Source organism: Triturus cristatus, chromosome 11 (assembly GCF_964204655.1).
Source record: "Triturus cristatus chromosome 11, aTriCri1.1, whole genome shotgun sequence".
NCBI classification, from domain to species: Eukaryota; Metazoa; Chordata; class Amphibia; order Caudata; family Salamandridae; genus Triturus; species Triturus cristatus.
This window is the reverse complement of record NC_140594.1, coordinates 570,701,939-570,723,347: the sequence shown is the minus strand read 5'-3', so window position 1 is coordinate 570,723,347 and position 21,409 is coordinate 570,701,939. Positions and strand designations below refer to the sequence as shown.

General features: G+C 46.2%; 1 protein-coding gene across 2 annotated transcripts in view; it reads left to right on the top strand.

Annotated features, from left to right (window-relative positions):
* RASA2 (RAS p21 protein activator 2) overlaps window positions 1-21,409 on the top strand; it is a 516,748-nt gene that overhangs the window by 140,931 nt on the left and 354,408 nt on the right. For both annotated transcript variants that reach the window (XM_085633666.1, XM_085633665.1), the window contains exons 3-4: window positions 8,610-8,713; window positions 15,698-15,792. In XM_085633666.1, the coding sequence (XP_085489792.1) occupies window positions 8,610-8,713; window positions 15,698-15,792 (199 nt within the window). The remainder of the gene's footprint in view (window positions 1-8,609; window positions 8,714-15,697; window positions 15,793-21,409) is intronic.

The following is a 21,409-nucleotide window of genomic DNA, read 5'->3' as shown; positions in this document are numbered from 1 at the left end:
TTGTTTAAATTGCAAGTTGTTTCACTCCATAGGAGTGCATGTGTTTTCAGGCATTCTCTCCTCCTCCCCGTCCCTTCCTGCATTGTTGCTGCTTACATCTTTACTTGCTCGGGCCTCCTTCTCCCTACACATAGTTGCCCCATCGTCTTTGGTTTCCCTGCTCCTCCTGCGTTGTTGCTTGTGCTATTCCCTCGCCCCTTCCCTCATTGTTGCTTCCCCGCCCCCTCCCGATTTTACTTGCCCCGTTGCCCCCTCCCTGCCCCATACTCCACCCTTTCCCCTTTGTTGCTTGACCCCCTCCCCATGCTCCCATCAGTTGTTGCTTGATCCTTCCCTCCCACCCCGTCCCACCTGAAAGCTGGCTGCGTCATGGGGCTTTTTTTTCCTGAGCATTGGCACAGCCAATAGGTCTTTCCTTTGACAAAGCCAATAGATCTTGCATTGTTCGTTTTAGCCATATTGTACAGCAGCGCAGCATGGTACAAAGTGTAAAAAGTTGCAACATAGCACTTTTTGTAAACTTTTTTTGCTTTCAGCCATATTATACTGCACCGCAGCCGCACTGTTGTGCAATATCGCTAAAAAGAAAAAAAACATTGAAAGAGCCAGTAGATCTAATATATGTGATACCTATTAACTATGCGATGCTTGCTTGTGTTTGCTTTCTGTGCGTCTTGCTTGTTGCTCATTTCTTTCCCCACTAACCTTGTTCGTCTCTGCCTTTAAGTTGCTCGCTGCCTGGCCACTGTCCCCAGCACCCACATGCTTCTTGTTGCAAGCTCTGATGTATCATTTTGACATCTTGCCTTAATAGCACCGCACAAGTCTGATACTTGCTAGGCTCCTGCCCTCCAGGAGCTCACCACCTTCTCTTTCTCCCTCTTCATTTGTAGCTTTGTCTTTAATCCTAGTTTCTTGTTCTGGCCACTCTCCCTCATGTTAATGTTTGATGGTCCTCCTGTGAACTGTTGGGCTCAATTGTGCCTGCCGCCTCCTCCTTTTCTGTTATTTCTACTCTATGTTCCTTTTGGAAGAGGTGTGGTGCAGCGGCCAGGGTGCCTGACTCCGACCACCGGGTTCACGGTTTGATCCCCAGCACAGGCGGCAGATTAGCCCAGCATGATGTGACTCTGGGCAATAGCTTGCTTAATCTTCCCGACGGCCCCCAGTGCCAGGACACCTCTCCTGAGGTAGCTGTGCGCTTTACAAATGCTGGTATTTAATTTCATTTTTCTGATCCCTTTACACCCGACACTGGTTCTTCTACGATTAGTGTCCAAAGCAGCACTCATGAACTTGTAGCAAACCACTCTTTCCTCGCTTCCTGCCCGGTCCTCCCTTGAGTCCCATTCTTGCCTCATGACCCCAGGGCGCTGGACACCTCTCCAGTCCCTCACTTCCTCCCTCACTGTTTTCTCCTGTTCAATCCTAAAAGACCACCACTTCAGAACCATTAAAAGCAACTTGTATTGGCGCTGGGGTAAGGAGAGAATTAGGCTACCTCATTTTATGGATGTGTTTACAATCGTTCTCAGTTATTGTGCCTGTAGAATTCATCATTGTCTGGTTACCATGAACTACAGAAGAACACTTCTTAATCCCTTAATCATTCCCATAAAATTTATATCCAAAGAATGTTGTGTATTTTCATTGCATAGGCCAAAGATTTGGAAATTCCCCTCTCCTGATCTCTGTAAATTCCTCTCACAGATTGTCTTCAGAAAGACTCCTCGGAAATATCTATTCAGTGCACCTTAGTTTAAGATCCATGCCAACCGATCTGAAGGGGTAGAGTTTTATAAAGTGGAATGATGCTGTTCTACAGGCGTGGAGTTTTCCGCATAATTTGGGATTTACCTCGTAAGCCTCCCATCTGCGGCATAATTTGCAAATATCAAAAAAAGTATTGTTTCTAGCTCAAGCGTACCAAAAGATGCACAGAAATAGCGCAATAGGTGGTGCCACAAAGTAACACATTCTTTACAAAGATAGACTTGTCGCCTCTCATGCTGCATTCAAAAGGAAACTGATGAGGTCAAACCTTTGCCAAGAACACATTTCTGTGTTGTAAAATGGCAAAGTAAGTGCCGCAAAATATGCTGTCTAATGCTGGCAAATTTGCCTTTTCTTGCCACATAATTTAGTCATCCTTGTTGCATAATTAGGGCCTCTATTGTTGTATAGTTCCAGTGGCCCTCTCTGTAATTTAGCGAATTGAGGAATAACTTTAGATGTATGTACTACGAGCAGTTCAGAGGTTCGTATCCCACCACTGCCAGCCTTGGACTATTTTCATCGTCTTGATTTGACGAAACATGGGGGCCAATTGTGTATGAAAGCAAATTATTTTTGAGTGCCGCTTGGAATGTATTAATTGCAGCATAAGTTTGTCACTGTGTATAATGAGGGCTATTGACTTTGTCAAACCTGGACATTGATTTGGTTTAATGAATTTTTAGGTCAAAAACATTCGTTGTGAGGCAGTTTCACTGGTCGCAGTTGTCGAATCGTAGTACATGTCTGCAGTTTGATTTAAGAGGATCAGAGACTGTTTTAACTGGGGTACAATGCTGTTTTTAAAGGCATTTATGTTCCTGTTGACACATGAGTAGCCCTGCAAACATGTCTCACTGCAGTGGCTGTGAGTGCAGTTTTAAACTGCCATGTCAATCTGGCAAGTGCACCCAATTGACAGGCCTAAACCTTCCTTTTTTCAACATGTAAGACACCCCTAAGGTGGTCCCAACGTAGTCCCATGGGCAGGGTGCAGTGATGTTAAAGGTAGGACATGCTGGTGTGTTTTACATGTGCTGATAGGGAAATACTGCCAATTTTGTTTTTCACTATTGCAAGGACTATCTCTCCCATAAGTTATCATTGAAGCGGCCTTGTAACCTCTTACAAGTGTAACTTCCAATTGGGAAGAGATTGAGATTTGGAGTTTGGGGTCCCTGAACTCACAATTTAAAAATAGCACTTTTTATTGAAGTTGGTTTTTAAATGGCATGTTTGAAAATGCCACTTTTAGAAAGTGGGCATTTTCTTGCTTTACCATTCTGTGCCTCTGCCTGCCTGTGGAATCCACGTCTGGTTTAGAATGCCAGTTGGGCTGCTTGTGCATTTCCACTAGACAGTCACACAAAGGGAGCTGAGGTATGGCCTGCATATCCTGATGGTCCATCACCAGGCTGATGGGCTTTCCTTAGCTAGAGTGGTGGGAGTAGTTGTCACTGACACTTGAACAGGGCTGTGCCTGTCTTCACACAAAGCTGACTCCACCCCCCTGTAGTGTGTCTGTAGCCAGGTCAAGGAAGGCAGGGTCTTATGCACTACAAAGACTTTTGTAAGAAGTTTGCCTACTTCAAGGTCAGAAACTGGTATAAGCACCGGAGTTGCGATACCATAACTGCTGAACAATTATGTACTAAGAGGACCTTCATCCAAGAAGAAGAGCTGGAGAAGCTGTAAGGAGGGACTACCACTTTGCTGTGTGCTTTGCTGTGTTGGCCTGCTGCTTCTGTCTTGGGCAGCGAAGGGACTGGACTTTGCTTTCTGTATCCTGCTTACCAAGGTTCTCCAGGGCCTTGTGTGTGCTCGCCTCCTGTTAAGAAGTGTCAGTCATCAAAGACTTCATCTGTAGCCCCTTAACTGCTCTTCTGGGAGTTCTGACCAGCCAAGTGGTATCAATTCCAGTTCTGGGCCCTTGGAGGTGGTCTTGCGACAAAAAAGCCAGAAAATCCATGCATCGACCTATGCCTGTCTTGTTGTGTGGTTGAAAAACCAATGCATTGCTGCAGTGCGGCTGAAGAATCGATGCAGCACCTGCCGTGCGACTAAAAAGATCACTACAGCCCAAGTCCTGAGCACCGTGTCTCTGAGTCATCCCCTCACTCCGACACAGGCCCTGCTGTGCGGATGAAGAAATTGACGCATCACCTGCTTCACGGCTGGGAAATTAAGCGCCTGTTTTGCCACTGCTACATCGACCCAGCGTGTCCTGATTTTTGACGCATCGCACCTGTGCGTCAAGTTCTTTAATCGCTGTTTCCTAGCAGTAAGGAACCGGGGCCGCGTGTCCAGAAACTGACGCATCAACTCCCCTCGCAGTAAGGAACCGATGCATCACCTTCCCTGAGAGTAAGGAATCGACCCATCACCTCCCCTGAGCTGCAGTAAGGAATTGACTCATCACCTCCCCTGGCAGTAAGTAATCGACGCATCGTTATTTTTCCAGCATGTTCTCTCCTTCACCTGTTTTCGCATCCCAGGTAATTTGTAATAAAAGTGACTCATCCATTGTTTCCTATGGACTGAACTTTTTGAATCTTTTAAAAGTGATATCTTTACTTGTGTACGTTGGATTTTTGTTGTTTTGGTCTTGTTTTATTCAGATAAATATTGGTGCTATTTTTCTAAAATGCTATGGTGTCCTTTTGTAGTGTTTTCACCGTATTACTGTGTGTTTATGTACAAATGTTTTACACATTTCCTCTGAGATAAGCCTGACTGCTCGTGCCAAGCTACCAAGAGGGTGAGCAGAGGTTATTTTAGCTGTGTAATCCCCTTACCAGAATAGGGGTCCCTACTTGGACAGGGTGCAAACCCTGCCAAATAGAGACCCCCATTTCTAACATTATGATTCAAACAGGGGCTAGAAGTAGGCCATGAGCAATGCCACTGAAATAATGCAATTTGTCATCTGCTGTGTTTTCTACATCATTAGCATTTGCCACATTTACCACATAATCCATTATACTCTGCAGAATCTGCAGGTTGTTTAAAAAAAAAGAATGTGTGGCTCACTGGTTAGAGGCGGCAGACCCAAAAGCAGAGAACGGCCAGGGACCAGGGTTCAATTCCCGACGCGGCAGGGTTGTGGACCAGGGTCAAAAACGGACTCGATAATTCTCGCCTTGGTACCTACTCTAACCAGGAACACACTCGGCAACTCTGGGCATTAAGCTTGCCTCATCTCTACAACGGCCCCCACAGACGCCGGGGATGCCTCGTTTCACCTTGGAGATACCCAGAAAGGGACCATCTCACAGGGAAAACCAGGACGGGTTCCCCAGTGGTCTTCAGCGCTAGGATACTCCATGGAGTCGCAGTGCGCTTTACAAGTACACTTACATTTACATTACATTTACATTTACATCAAACGTTACCACATGTGTTGCTGCACAGGGGAAGCCCCATTGCAAAAGTTGATTGGTCACCTTTCTCTTGCTTATTGCTGTATTTGGGTGACAAACTGGTACTAATTAGATTAAACCTTTGCCTAGATAGTGTTTTTTTTAAAATATATTTTATAAATTTTTATCTTTTTTGAAAGGCACAGTTCAAATACAATGCATTTCTCTCCCATGACAACTGATACCATGAACATTGCCTAGATAGTGTTAACATTTGTGCATATGACAAGAAAAAGTGAGGTAATATGCTCATAAAATATGCCATATAATTTGTCTTTTCATGAGCATCATTTAGTCAACCCTGCTGCGTAATTGGGTTGTTGCGTGCCACATAATTCCAATGGACCTGGTCATGGGCAAGAATATCAGATCTATGTTATCAAGGACATTATTCAAGGACTGGAACATAAATTATGTTCCTGTCCTTGAATTATCTTTTTCCATCGAAACTGGCTTAGATGTAGTGAACGAAGTATACAGCTCTCAGAATCCATTAGATCGTTAAAGGAAAGCCCAAGATTGGAAAACGGTGTCCCCAATGACAGTCATCTGGTAACCATAGTGACAGGGAGCTGAAATGAGAATATATAATTGGAGTCAAAGTGAAAAATGTTTTTATATGAAAGTTCTGCTTGCCGTTACTGGAGCTCCCAAATCCTTACGTGAGAACCTGGTCCAGTCTGTTTTCTGAGTTAAACGGGCTAGTGCTTAATTTGAGCAGGTGGTTGCCACCATCCCTTCTCTTTCGTCATCATACAATTACGAGCTCAAGCGAGGGAAAAACACAGAAGAGAAAGATGGAAAACCCGTCACAAATTAAGAAAGCAGGAACCTGCAAGTGTGAGATAAATAGACCGTTTAAGAGGCTTGTGGTGGATTTAGTACTACACAACTTTGGTGTTCGGGGCGCTAACATTAAATTGCACTGGCCACGGATCTAGGGGCTCATTCTTTTCCAAGTTAAGCACTGATTACAGGACTGCCAGTTGAGAATACAAAGAAAACAAACTGATCTGGATGAGCTGCTCAGGCAGTAAGTTGAAAAACCATAGATGTTGTTACCCGTTTGGTTTTTCGAACTTTCCGCCAGAGACGCTTTAAGGCATGGGCAAAGTGGGCTGTGGCCCAGGGCCCCAGGCTTTCAGGGCGCCCCCTGATAGAGCAGGCTCTGTTCTCCTCCCAGTCCTGCCAACCTTGAATGATTTTTAAACACAGATTGTTTTAAAGACCATTTTCCTTTCATTTATTTTTAGTACGGGTAATGTGTGGGAGTTTATTACAGCCATTTTGTAGAGAAATGCTGTGTTTTTCATGCAACATCCATAAAACAGTTTTTCAGATCAAAATAGGACCTCACATATGAGAAATTGTCAGGTGTGTCAGATTATTTGCGGAAATACTAGTGAGCTGCTGTGTTACAATATTGGAAACACGTCACTGTCCCTGAATATTAGATATAAACACATTTAAAATGTGGATGAGTGTGCATGTGCGCTGTCAGTCAGTGGCCTGGCCAAATAGGGCACGAAAGAGCGGACACTTGATCATAAATTCAAAGCTGTTCCGAACAGGGGCCCCCAAAATCCTTAAGATGTACCTGCTTTCAGCAGATGTGTGCTGTTCGACAGAAATATATAAATATATACACATCTCTTTCTACTCACTTTATTTGGAGAGGTCAGAGCGTGGCCAATTCAGAATTATTTAGCTTTGTACTAAACTAATGTGGCTGGGCCTGTGTGTAAGCAAAAGAACAAAACAGACCTGTGGAAAGGTTTTCGTTGTGGCCCAATTGATAAAATGCCTTGCGTTTGCAACACCGAAAGATAAAGGGGAAGCGGGTTTTGCTCTCCTCGCTTCCTTCCTCCCCGGCTTGCTGAAATCTTCTGTGATATGCGTCTGCTGTATTTCCGGGAGACACGGAAATTGTGGGCGATCAACCACAGTGAGACGTTCGAGCTGCGCGTTTTTAAGAATGAGTTTCTTGCAAACCTCCGAGGTTGCCATCCTGTGGGTTTTGAGCAAGTGTTAGCAGCATATTCAGTCCCCGCCCCTCACTCGACTTGTAGATGTGTGCTTGATTGTAGCAGTTCTTACCCTTTAAACTTCCGTGGACCCCCGCCCACTGAATCGCTGCTGAAAGCTGGGACCCCGGATGGAAGCCATGCCTACGATTTGAACCTCAAATACGCCGAAATACAGAAGCAAGTTTACGTCAAGTACACAAGTTACGAAATGTTTTAATTAGGTCACAAACAATGATTCGAAATTTCAACTTTAAAGGAAAGGTTGAAGTTGCTCAAAATTGAGATTTTTTTCTAAAACAAAGTTATAAGATGTCTAGGATAGCGCTTTGTCTTTTTAGCAGCTAACGCACGAGGTAGAAGACAAAAATTGGCAGCAGTGCAGAAGAATAGAAACTGAAGGAGCTAACAAGTTTCCGTCCACAATAAGTGAGTCTCGTTGGTGGGCCCTGTATTTGTGCATTGAAAACATAACTTTTTGGTGAGCTTTACAAGGCCACGTTGGGTTGTACGGTCCAGGTACTATGAATTAATCAATTATTCTCGAATATTACGCTACCGAGGCCATCAATATGTCCTAGGGGGTTTTCGTGCAGAGATGGCCCCATGAAAAACTGGCAAATTTTTTGCCAATCAAGACCATAAGGTTTTGAATTTTACATTTGGCGACGAGGAAACCATGCAGTTATTACCAAGTGGTGTAACATAAGCTCCCGCAGTGCATGGGGCCCGCAAGCTCTACGGGGCCCCTCCAACACTGTGCAAAGGTGGCGGGCCCCTGGACTGAGAGCTCCTAACTGGGTCCGGAGGGTGAGGGACCCCTCCATGTTCTTAGCAAGGTGGCCCCCTCAAGTTTCATTACGTCACTGGTATTACCACATTAACCCCGATTCCCGCTTGGGGAACTCAGAATAGGGTGAGAATACCTCGCCACACAGTGTAGGAATTTCCCAGGATGATATTACCCATGTCACTAAGGTGGCCAATGTAATGAGGTCTTTGGTCTTTATAACTAGGGTTTTAAACTTTGCTGGCTCTTTTTTCCTTCACTCCCTGATAAGAAATCTTCCGTCATGCTATGTTGGTGCGTGTAAAATTTGATGACACCCCTCCCCCCCTTTCCCAATTGTTTACTCATTATTTCCAAGCATGGTTAAAGTAAGGCTTTTTTATTGTGGAGAGTCCTGGAACACGTACATTATTGCTTCAGGGCCCTGACAAGTCAAACAACCTTCTAAGCGCTAGAATTGCATGAAGAAGTACATTTTCGGGCATATTAATCAGTAAACACCTACTAATACACGCATGTTTGATTCTTTTACGACTGATAATTACACTGTTTTATAAAATGCTTTTTGTCATACTAAAGGTTTTTTATTTTTATTTCTTTCAGTCCGTTTTATGGCGAGGATTTTTACTTCGATATTCCAAGAAAATTTCAATTCTTATCCTTTTATGTTTTCGATAAAAGTGTTCTGCAAAGGGACCTCCGTATAGGTATGGAATCCATGATGTTTATGTGTATCGTATTGTACACCTGATTGACTACTGGTTGATGCTGTTACATTGTCTTAATTCAAGTAAACGCACATTGTTTGCTATCCCCATTCTTTAGTTCTACAAGTTCCAAGGTCTAGTGGGGCAAACATTTCAGTAGTTTGTTTCTGAAAGCTCTGGTCTGCTGCAAAAAAAAGTATAAAATGGACCAAAGTGCACTAAATTAGCCCGATTCTTAGATATGCATTGGAGACAAACCAGAGAACATTTCGGATGGCAACCAAGAATCCAGGCTGGCTCTTTGGTAATTGAGGTGGGGCAGCAGCCGTAGGGCGCCATTTAGTTCCACAATATTGCTGGAAAAAACCTGAAAATGACACAATTCTATTTTCACTGGAGGGTTGAATCCTTGCACTGTTACTTGACATTCCCAGTGGTATCACCTGATGGCAGTGTTGGTTTTCAGCTTTAATTTTCTCATCAGAAACTCAAAAATGCAGCAAGGCTTTGAGGACTCCTGCTCTTTGTTGTCAAGGTCAGGATTAGAGATGGCTTGTTGACAGCCACTCTGTGCAGAGACATGCTTCTGTAAAACAGAGCCATTGTTATACCTACGACAGACAAAGACTGTGTCCCCAAAAGGTGGCTTAGACTTCATGCCTCTCGCTCTCACTCACCCTGAAAAAGTGCTTGTCGCGGAGGCTCTGTGTGAACGAGGGAGAATGTTTAGTAAGTTTGGAGACGGTTCTGATGATTTAGAAGTGAAGAGCTTTTGGGGAAAAAATACATACATTGAAATTCAGCTGCTGGGTAAGATGTACAGGATCACCACATGGGATGGAGCCATAAAGAGAAGCAAACTGAAAGGGCTCACCTTGCCAGCAGACCTCGGTGTACCGAAGAATAGATTTCACTGTTCTTTGTGGCCAAAAGTTAGGCAGCTGCCAACTCAATAACCACTGAGAAAGCCTGTAGGTCTACCTTGAATTTTGGGTTCTGTCTAGAATATTAAAGTCCCACTGTACGGAAAGCTTTCTGTGTAAAATGCATTTATGAGAGAGAGAATTTCATGTGTGATGATTTGGGGCACTTTTGAGGTGTAAAATTGTTTCTTGTGTATTAAAGTACAAGCGTGGAGCAGGGACAGAGGGGATCTACCAAATTGCCAGTAGTATGGGCTGAGAGAGAAATACTGCTCAGGTTAGAGTCAAATGCCACTCTGTATATTTAAAAGTTTTGGAAGCAGTAGATCACCTACAACTGTTCTGTCACGCCAGACCTTAAAATGGCTGTGTAATGTTCAGCCGTGCATTTATCTACCCAGTGCACGCCACCGAAACCAGAGGATCACAGCAGCCCCTCCTTTCTTACTCTCCACCCAGGTGGTAGTACATAGCTCAGCCTCACAGTGCACATAACAAGTGAAGGAAGACTGCCAGCACTGATTACCAGAGATAGAGGTATCTGGCGTCGATGAGAAACAGTTTTTATTTCTCTTATTTCTGTCCTTTCGCCTAGTACCAGTCCTTTAGACTTTCCCCCCACATAATAACAATATTGGCGTTCTATATGATACACCTTAACAACAGAATTGTCTTTTGGGGCCAAGAATTCATGTCTTACTTTTTAATGATCTCAGAAGGAAGGCTAAAAGGTTATCCAGCTCTGGTGGGCTTCAAGCCGTCCTCAGGTCTTCTGCCTTTCCCACTCACAATCTTCTATAGTTTTGATTGCGTTCAATATTCCATACAGACCCGAATAATGCTATCATATTAATTTCTGTCAATGGATCCATACACTGGTAGACACAGCTGCCTTCTATTTATCCATGGTGTGGCAGTGATGCAGGAGAAAGTATTCAATATAACTTTTAAGTGTAAGGTCCTCTTCTAATCCATAATAGCAGAGTACACGCTTACTATAGGGTGAGGCATGGGCAGCAAACTCTGTGAACTGTTTCTGTCATATATTCATGTACTCCAGAGAGCCGCTCCACAGTAGATGAGCCTGAGCCTTGCTTGGCTGTTGCAGATTTATTTACCCATGCAGCAGGTGATACAAGCCTTCAGGTTTCCCCAGCAGAGGAGAAGAAGCAAGATTAAGACCCATCTCACAGCCATGTGAAAAACCAAACTCTGCCCAGTGGATTCTCTTTGTGCAGGCCGGTTGGGAGATCATGTTTCATTGACAGACTACAACATAAACACCACTACAGTGTATTGCACATTGTTCCTGTGCGGCCCATTGGAATGATAACGGTATTCCTGTTTCCACTGATTAAAATGTATGATTTACTTATGTGACCAAAAGAAGCTGAGTCAGTCAGTTAACATAGATGGATTTGATGATTCTTGACCATCACATCATTGTACAAAAATACAATAAAGCACAATTTCAGCAAATCAAAAATTCTTGTTGTCGATAAGACTATTAAATCTGAAATAAATGAAAAAGTTTAAAAAGTGGCATTAGTATACATCAAATAAGAAGCTCAGAGAAAAAATCCATTAAATCCAAATAGTCCCAAAAGTTTGTCTGCTATAATTGCAACACAATTTAAATTTGTTATGCCATACCATTGATAGCGCAATTTCGACAATGGTAGAACTAATAAAGCAGGTCTGCAACTTCTAGTAGCCAGTCTTTTTTAAGTTGGAGATAAAAATGATTTTATCCTTTGACAAAGTGCAAAAGAATAAAAAAAACACGTTGTTGTTCACAATGTTGTTTGCCTCCATGTATTATCATAAAGCAAATATAATCTTTTGAAGAGATTCCGCCTGAAGGAAAAGTTACAGTGTGAGGAAGAAGGCCTAAACAAATTGGATTTCCGGGGTAATCCATATTCTCCCATTTATAATTTGTTTAGATTTAGTACCAGGAACAGCCGAAAGGCTAAGTCGAGCAAAGAGTAAATTTCCTCTGCTGTGGTGTTTCGTGCAGGCCATTCCAGTGTTCAAGAAACACCATTCGGGCACAAAAGTATATTCTTTGATGAAGATGCCACTGCTTTAAAAAATATTTCCAAGCTACGAATAGAACCATTTAAATCTTTTATTTATTTCAGCAGGGGGATCTTCATAGTGTTCTCAGGGGATATTTCAATATATTGGGTTTCAGGACTACTCTAGAGACATCCTTAGGTTCATTACTACATAAAAACTACATTTACCAAATCCTCCATGTAGCCCAGAAGCCTTCTAACAAAGCAATTTTCTTTTATCTGTAGTGATGATACTGACTGATACTGATGAGTGACACCATAAAGAGCTGTGGATCATTTAATTTACTATCGAGCTTTATGCAGAGCAATACAGGGCATCATTAACTTGCAGTTTGGTAGTTGGGGGGTTCCATTAAGGCCACAGTAAAACTCCACTCCAAATAGGCAAAACAATGATGAATTTCCGAGCTGGTGGCATCCATTGAAATCCGCTTCATTAGCAGCACTACATCATCAGTGTACAGAAGAAGCTAAAACACTGTCCCCTATTTTAGATAGTTCCTGTCACCCCTATGTCTGTTTGCTCTCGTGTCGATTAAGGCACATATTGATTAAAGAGCAAGGCCTTGACATACCCCTTTCGAAAGATCAAATGACAGTACATTTCCCCGAAGGGCCAAATCTAACATGTGCTTGAAGATTTCAAAGGATTTTGATTAGCAGATCTAACAAACATTGATCCAGTCCAGTTTCTATTCAAACAACAAGAATCTGGCAATCAGGGCACTATTCAATAGTTTTAAGTAGGACCGGTGTAGGGGGGTATCCACCTCAACCCAACAACTGTTTCATCAATTATACAGTCTAATCCAGTCCTCTACGCCCATAATTTTAATTACTTCATAAGAATGTATGTCAGAACACTCGCAACAACACATACCATTAACATTAAAGTATGTATACCACCAAAAAATGTGTGTAGAAAAGAAAATTGTTTATCGCAGCTCCACGGCCGTCTCACATCATCTCACTATCCTGCCAGTCCAGTTTCTGCCAGGATAGTCTTTAAATTGGTCCTATTTACATGTTTGAAAACAGATGGTAATCCGGAAAGGTAAGATGCATTGATCCAGGCTTTGCAGTTAAGCACTTTTAAGCGATAACTAAGTTTCAGACACTGTTCGTTGGTACCAAAAAACATCCTCTCAAGCAATAACCTGCCTAAATAATTTATCAAAACGTTGATAAGTGAAATCAGATGGTATAATGCGCAGTCACTTCTGTTTCTCTTTTTATGGTCTGGCTTGCCAGTGCAGCTGTCGCCAACAGTTATATGAGTCACTAGTAGAAGGGCTTTGTCTCCACCCACCTGTTGGGAGCCAGGAGTACATGCTTTGATTGAACAGAAGTTGTGAGCTTCCACACAAAAAGCGTTTGCCATCCACACAGCGGTGATCATTTTGTTTATTTATCCAGCTGCCTGAGCATGAACATCCTGGGGCACACTCATGACATTAGAATGCTATTAAATTGCCTTAGATAACTTGATGATTTATGGTGTTTTCTCTGGCAGTAGCACAGATAGGAGGATTTTTAAGTCTGGCTTTACAGTGCACCTGTCACCTGATCTTGCAAAAACAGTTGATGGACAGAATGCAGAACAATGTCATACATTCACCCCAGGACAGAGATCTGGGCCTCAATCCATCGTTGTTTTGCTCACCATGCCATTCCAGTTTGAACCCAGCCATATGCAAATCAGTTTTGACCCTGTGCGTCATGGGAACAGTCCAGCGCGAACTGCCAAGCCAGGTCCTCCCTGGACTGGAACCAAGCATCCTAGGACCGGTTTCGGGGTTTGGCAGTCCGGGCTGGACTGTTCCCATGAGGCACAGGGTCAAGACTGATTTGCATATAGCCAGGTCTAAACTGGGGTGGCATGGTGAGCAAAAGAATGTTGGATTTAACCCAGATCTCTTGACTGGGGGTGAATGTTTTGATTTGTTCTGCATTCCATCCATCAATTGTGTGTCTTTTGCTTTCTCGCCCTAAGTGCGCCAGGTATGCTCAGACGTGAGTCCTGGGCTCACTGTGCCACTGGAATCAAGCTATCCTGGTTGAAGAGGGGTGAAACCCCGAAACCGGTCCTAGGATGCTTGTTTCCGGTCCAGGGAGGACCTGGCTTGGCAGTTCAGGCTGGACTGTTCGTTCCCATGAGGCACAGGGTCAAGACTGATTTGCATATAGCCAGGTCTAAACTGGGGTGGCATGGTGAGCAAAAGAATGATGAATTTAACCCAGATTTCTTGACTGGGTGTGAATGTTTTGATTTGTTCTGCATTCCGTCCATCAATTGTGTGTCTTTTGCTTTCTCGCCATAAGTGCGCCAGGTATGCTCGGACGTGAGTCCTGGCCTCACTGTGCCACTGGAATCAAGCTATCCTGGCTAAAGAGGGGTGAAACCCCGAAACCGGTCCTAGGATGCTTGTTTCCGGTCCAGGGAGGACCTGGCTTGGCAGTTCAGGCTGGACTGTTCCCATGAGGCACAGGGTCAAGACTGATTTGCATATAGCCAGGTCTAAACTGGCGTGGCATGGTGAGCAAAAGAATGATGGATTTAACCCAGATCTCTTGACTGGGGGTGAATGTTTTGATTTGTTCTGCATTCCGTCCATCAATTGCCTGTCTTTTGCCCTGTCACCTGATCTTTTCACCTACACCAATATTATTCTACAAGTCTTTGCTTCCACGCAAATTCACATCCATTCCCATGCTATCTACTTGTAATGCTTCACATTATCATACAAAATTGAAAGCCAGACCAATTGGCAATGCCAATGCTTGTTAAAAACTGGCACAACACAATGATGCCATGATTGGGAAATAGAGTTCATGATTTGAGTTACCACTGGAGTTCAAAGCTCAGGACTATATTTTAATAGGTCAAGCAGTACACTAGGAGGGCCTGGAGATTTTTTTAGTCAATTATCTAGTGCCAACAATTGCTTGGATTCAGGGAACCGAAATTGGCCCTGGCAAACTGCTCGGCCGGAACCCCAAGGGGGGTGCAGCCAAGCTGTTTGCAGGGCTGGTTTCGGACGATTTTGTTACAGGGGGGGCGATATAGCCTGCTCCCGTTAACAAAAACGGCCCCCCAGGGACCTAAAACCAGCCCCCAACCAGCCGGCCCACCGGGGAAATGCCCGGTGCCCGGTATGGCCAGTCCGGCCCTGCTTGGATTAAGCAAACATAAGACGGAGTATTTTGGGCATATTCTATAAGCGTGTATGGATTTACAGTGGCCCATCCACCAAACAGCAGAAATAACTCCTTGCTAGTTTTGCAGAGCTCTAGCACCCTGAATAACGGAGGCAGCATATGCTCACCATTGACTCAAATCACTACTTGACAATATCGCCTCTAGTTCATGTAAAAATAGTTTCTCAGTTCAAGCTTCCTCAACAATCTACACATAATGTATAGCTACCTTTAAAAGGTGACGTTTTTCGAACACTTGGACTCCTGGTAAGGGATTTTTGAGTTATTTATGACCTGTAAGGGAGTCAGAATGAAACCAGCCTCTTTTCAGGCTAACCACTTCCTTCTCTGGAGACACAGCAATCAAGCTAAAGTTCTATGAAGTTTATAATAAACCTCAAGTACTTGACAAATCTTGTTTATCATTCAAACACAGCTCAGTAGGCCTGGAAGTACAGTATTTTCCGTGGGTATAGATATAATCAGTATCTAAGTCTTAAGCTATAATCATTGGAAATATTCTCTACTTTTGCCATACAATAACACCTTATTCTTGTTCAGTGCAGCTTAGATGGAATAATGACACTTAGCAAATTCTGATTACTCTTATTTCTAGACAGTATTAGGAAATAACTGAGGAAATCAACCACCAGGAACTGTATGACTTTTTTACTTTAATATGTACTGTTGTACAAGTGTCACAACTGCAGGGATTCTCTTCTCAAAACACTCCGTAAATCAAACAAGGCACACTCTAAAATAATTGCAATTTTTGTTTTAAGGGAAAGTAGCCATAAAGAAAGAAGAGTTGTGTAAATACAGTGGTAAAGAACTCTGGTTTCCCCTCCAGCCAGTGGACTCCAATTCAGAAGTCCAGGTAAATCTGTAAATTGATGTAATAAATGTATGTATATAGTTTGGTGTAGACTTGAAGTAGGAGTTATTTGATCGCACATTTTGCATACTGCATAAAACTGTACTTCGTTTTTTTCCTGTTGAGCAACTCAAATGCTGATTTATGTTACCATAGCTGTGGTAAATCTAGGAGGTAATAGAGCCGGGTTGCCAAATACCAAGTCTGCTTATCCTCGGTTCCACTTTGTTTCTTTCTCATCCCTGCTTTCACCATTCTTCATTATTGTCGCATCTTTCAGTTCCTCCTCCTTTCTTTCTCTGTCTCTCTTAATCTGTGGCAAGTCTTATGATGAAAAGAAGTCCCAGTCCCCAAAAAGGAGTACTGCATCACTGGCACAAATTAAGCACTGAACCCTGTTCAGGTAGATACTCTTTCTGTAGATTGTTTTCCCGTGGCTGTTTTAAATCCCCTTTTGGTTTCTACAGGTTAGAATGGTGGTTAATGTGCCAAAAATATACAATTTGCCAAAAATATATGATCTCCCCATTAAAAGACACACAACTTTTAATCTTGCAGTTTTTCTGCTCATGTCGCTCAGTAAAACCCGGAGAACTTTGTTCGGCGGGGGTTGGTACACTGCTGGGCCAGTTTTGTATTTGTTCAATGCTTGGAATCGTGAAGTGGGCACAAACACCCATTGCTCCTGCGCTGTAATGGCTGGGTCTCTAATACCTAGTGTCTTTGTAGTGATTTGCACTATATGTGATTTTCTGTTTTAAAGGGATGCAGTCTGTTCTTCCCTGTGGTACCATTTTGCTGTGGGGCTATCCTTTCAAGACCATAACAAATTCCTCTTTAGTATGGCATGTTATTTTGTTAAAAACATTTTTTATTAGGGTTTTTGCATGTAACTTACCACATTGAACTTTCACAGGTATACAGGTTAATCATGTTAGCACATCGTCTTAAACCTTAGTTCAGCCTGCTATGGGTGGGTACCTTGGTCGAGTGGCCATTAGATCCTCCGGACATGCCCAGAGGAGCATATCCCCCATAGGTGTGTTCTGATGGACCCACATGTGTATCTTCGCAGTGGTGACTGTGTGTCCCATTTCGTCCAGAGTCAACTCCGTGTCCCCTATTTTGTCAGTGTATCGTTCCCTTCCCTCCCAATATAGTCGTCTGGGTCATGCAACTAGTACAACGGCATGTGAACTGCCGACGGGGTCAACTGCCAACTTTGGGGTGGCTTGGGAAAGATCATAGGGAGGGGGGGAAATCAGAATCTAGACAGTAGGGGAGGTAATGGGCGAATCAGGTAGGGGGGGGAAGGGTGTGGGGCTGGCAAGGAGAAAGTTTCCGCGGGGAGTTGTGCATGGACGGAAGGTGAGGGCGTTTGACATGTTCTGTGGTGGGCTAGGGGGGGGGAGGGGGCGGGCCCATCGTCGGACACGCCACAGGAGACGGGGTCCATACTCGCCCCTCGTGACTGGGCGTTCTACCTGTCTATCGAGCCGTCTGTGCCTTTTATCGGTCCCGGGTGATTGGGGGGAGATGGAGAAGCGCGGGGGTGTGTTGTGTCGTGTCCTGTGTGCCTCTCTCTGCGTTCTTCTGTTTAAAAAGAATGAGGAGTTGTGCCCATTCCATAGATATCGTATGTTTGCGGGCGCCCTTCGCTTCCTCCTCTCGCAGCAGCTCCTCCTCTCGCAGCAGCTCCCCATTTGAGCAATGCACCTGCCCAAGCCGGTCCAGAGGGTCCCGCTGGAGCCCTCCAATGCATCGCAATGTTCCGCTTCGCGAGGAGAATGGCCAATGACATGAACTTCCACTGCACCCTAGCGGTTTTCTTTCTCGGGGATATCCCCAGCGCACATTCCTCCCACGTGGAGGCGGTCTGAAGTTCGGTTGTAGATCGAACAGTCTGACGCACCCCATCCCAGTAACGTTGTATGGATGGACAGGTCCAAAACATATGCTTGAGGTCGGCGTCTACGAGTTTACAACGGGGGCATGCGAACTGCGTGTCGGGGTATAACCGGTGGAGCTTGTCCGGAGTGAGATACGCCCGGTGCAGGATATTGAATTGAATATTTTTGAATCGCGCGTTCCTGGACACCTTTTTGGGGAATTCCAGGACTTGCGCCACTCTAAGTCATGGAATACTCGGCCTGCGTCATCTTCCCACACTCCCCGGAGCCTGTCCAGGGAGATGCCCGTCAGCTCCCGGATCGCTTTGTACAGCCAGGTGATTAGGTGCCTGCCTGCTCCCATTCGCAGCACCATGTGCAACACCGGATGCGTCTGGGGTTCCCCATCTCGTAGCTTCCAGAAGTGACTACCGCTTTCCAGTATTTGCCTGTGTCGCAGGAACTGTCCCTGGGGGAGGTCATGCCACTCCACCAGCTGTGCGTACGTCCTCAATTACCCCTCCTGAAACAACGCCTCCACCTCTGTGATGTTATGGTCCGTCCATACCTGGAGGGCCCTCGCGGTGTAGTACCCGCTCCGCTGGGGGAATCCCACCAGGGGAAGTAGAGGGGAATATAGTGGTTGGCCCCTGGACATGCGGTGTATCCGCATCATACATCTGCGGGCTATGGCGACCTGTAGCGGGTGCGTGCGTGCCGGCTTAGTACCCGGCAAAAGCAAAAGCATTCGTCGGATCGCGGGAAGCGGCAGTCTGCCTCTCTCGGTGGTCGTTTCCTCCACGTGCTGCTCCGCCGTCCAATGGGACAACCACTGGAGCTGCGCCGCTAGGAAGTATGATTCGAAGGACGGTGCTCCCAAGCCTCCGCTTGTTGTGGTTAGATACAATGTGCGCAACGCCACTCGATGCCGGCCACCTCCCCAGATCAAGGTTGCTAACAGCGTGTCTAGTTCCCAGAAGAAGGAGCGCGGCGGGATGATAGGGAGGTTTGCAAAGTAATAGAGCATTCTCGGCACCATAATCATTTTCGCAATGGCGACACGCCCAATGGGTGCTAATGGCAGCATCTTCCAGAATCCCACCGCCGACTGCAAGCCAGTCAGCGCCCGTCGGTGATTTCCCTCAAAGAGGTCTCTGGGGGAGTGGTAGAGACGCACCCCCAAGTATCTGGGGGCCGTCTCATCCCACAGCAGCGTCTGAGTGCCCAGCGTTATCGCTAGGGGCCCTGTGTGGGCACCCAGAGGAAAAATGGACGACTTCTCCCAGTTGACTTTAAGTCCCGAGATCTCTCCGAACTCCTGCAGTGTTGTCCAGATAGACGTGAGGTCAGCCGATACGTCGCGGACATATAGCAGGAGATCGTCCGCGTACAGCGACACGCAATGGGTGACGTCCGCGATGGGTATCCCCCACGCCTCCCCCTCCCGTCGCAACCGTATGGCCAGAGGCTCCATTGCAAGGGCGGAGAGGAGAGAGGGGGCATCCCTGTCTGGCCCTCTGGTCACCGCGAATGGAGCCGGTATGAGTCTGTCAAGTCGCATCCTGGAAGTGAGGCCCCCGTACAGAAGCTGGGTGTAGGCCAGTAGCACGGGTCCGACAGCACGGGTCCGACACCCACGCACCGCAAGACCTCGAAGAGGTAAGGCCACAACAGGGTGTCGAATGCCTTCTCCAAGTCCAAAACCAGACACGCCGCACGAGGATATCGTTCTTTCACCTGATCCTGGACTTGAAAAAGGCGACGCAGATTGTGTGAGGTGTTACGTCGGGGAATGAATCCACACTAGTCGGGGTGCACCAATGAGGGGGGGATTTGACTGTATCGTTCCGCTAAGATTTTTCCTAGGATCTTGCAGTCGGTGTTCAGGAGTGTGATCGGCCGGTAGGAAGCCGGCAGAGCGGGGTCTCTGTGTAGCTTCAAGAAGGTCACCAAAATCGATGTCCGCATCGAGTCTGGGAGTATTTTGTGGGCGAACGCCTCCTCGTATATGGAGGCCAGACGCGGCGCTAACTGCGTCGCAAACGTGTGGTAGTACTCGATAGGGAAGCCGTCCATACCCGGTGCCTTCCCGCGCGCTAGGGACTTGATCGCCTGTTTCACGTCGGCTGGTTTGATCTTTTTGTCTAGTTCCTTCCCGACTGCGGGGGGGATCTTGGACATGGGTGACCGGTCTAGGAACCCACCGAGGTCCCCCGATGGCCCGACTCGCGGGGACCGGTACAAGGCCGCTTAGTACCCGTGGAAGATGTGCAGGATATCGGTCTGGGAGTGTTTGAGCTGCCCATCTGAGGCTGTAACGGGGTGTGGTGTTGTCTTGTTTAGCTAGCCAGGCTAGGAGGGATCCCGCTCTATTCCCTTCCCGGTGTGCCCTCGCCGTGTATGCCCTAAAATTGTATTTGCGTAGGTCTCGCAGTGTTTCTGCGTGAGAGGATTTGGCTGCCGACAATTGCGCTGGCGTGGCGTTCCCCTGATCTATACTCCTCGATATCTCCGCGAGCTGGGTCTCCGCCCTTTGCAGGGCCTTGTCCAGCACTCTACTGACCCCCACCACCTGCTGGATGCAGTGCCCCCTGGCGCTCACCTTAAATGCGTCCCACTCTACCGATCTCGTGGTGGCCGTGTTGTCATTCTGCCGGAAGTGTCCCTGCATGTATTCCTCATGGGCTTGACAGAATACCGGGTCTGTGAGGCACTCGCGGGGCAGCCTCCATGTTGGGACCGGGGGGTGCGGTGGTCTCCATCTGAGGACCACAGTGTGTGCGTCGTGATCCGACACAATTCTGCCTAAGTAGTCTGTGTCTCGAACTTTGGGCAAGAGCGACGTAGTGCGTAGGAACCTGTCTAGACGGACCCACCAACCCCCATCTGTCTGCCCAGCTACGGAGGCCTGCTGCTTGTTTGTACGCTGCTGAGTGTGCCTGCGGGGGGTGTGATATGTCTAGGCGTGGGTCTAAGGTGCAGTTGTAATCCCCTCCCAAAAGCCATGGGACCGACGTGTGGTGCGCCAGTATGTTTGTGAGTCTGCCCCAGTATCGCTCCTGTTCCGTGTTGGGGGCGTATATGCTCCCTATCAGTAGTTGCTGGCCCTCCAGCAGCCCCGTCAGCATTGCATAACGGCCTTCCCTGTCAATGAGTCAGCTTTGCTCTCTAAATGGTACCCCCGGCCTGATCCATACTAGCGCGCCCCTAGCGAATGCGGAGTATGTCGTGGCACATATTATGCCCCGCCACTTTCTCTGTAACCGGTCCACCTCCCCCTCTGTCAGGTGCGTCTCTTGTAAGAGTGCTACTTGGGCCTTCTGTCTCTTGATGTAGGCGTAAATAGAGTACCTCTTGCGGGCGGTATGCATTCCCCGGACATTCAATGTCAGGAATTTTATGTCTGTGTTAGGGTTGCCGTGGGACATATTGTGAGAGGTCAGGTGTATGCGTCTCTGTTGTACTGTGGGCCCCACAGCCGCTGCGCCCGCCCCGTCGTCCACCACCCGCCGTCTATCCGTTCGCTGTACCGTCCATAAATGTCGCCTTGCCCATTCAGGAATATGTGGGGGAGGAGTAAATAAGGTTGGGGGGTAAACTGCAACAACAATGGGGAACAGTCCCAATACTGGGGGCGTATCGTGCGAGGCGATGTGCCCAAACTGGAGTTCATGTTGAAACTTTAGTTCGTAACTGTGGGGTTGGCGATTCTGGTAGCTTCCAGCTCTCGC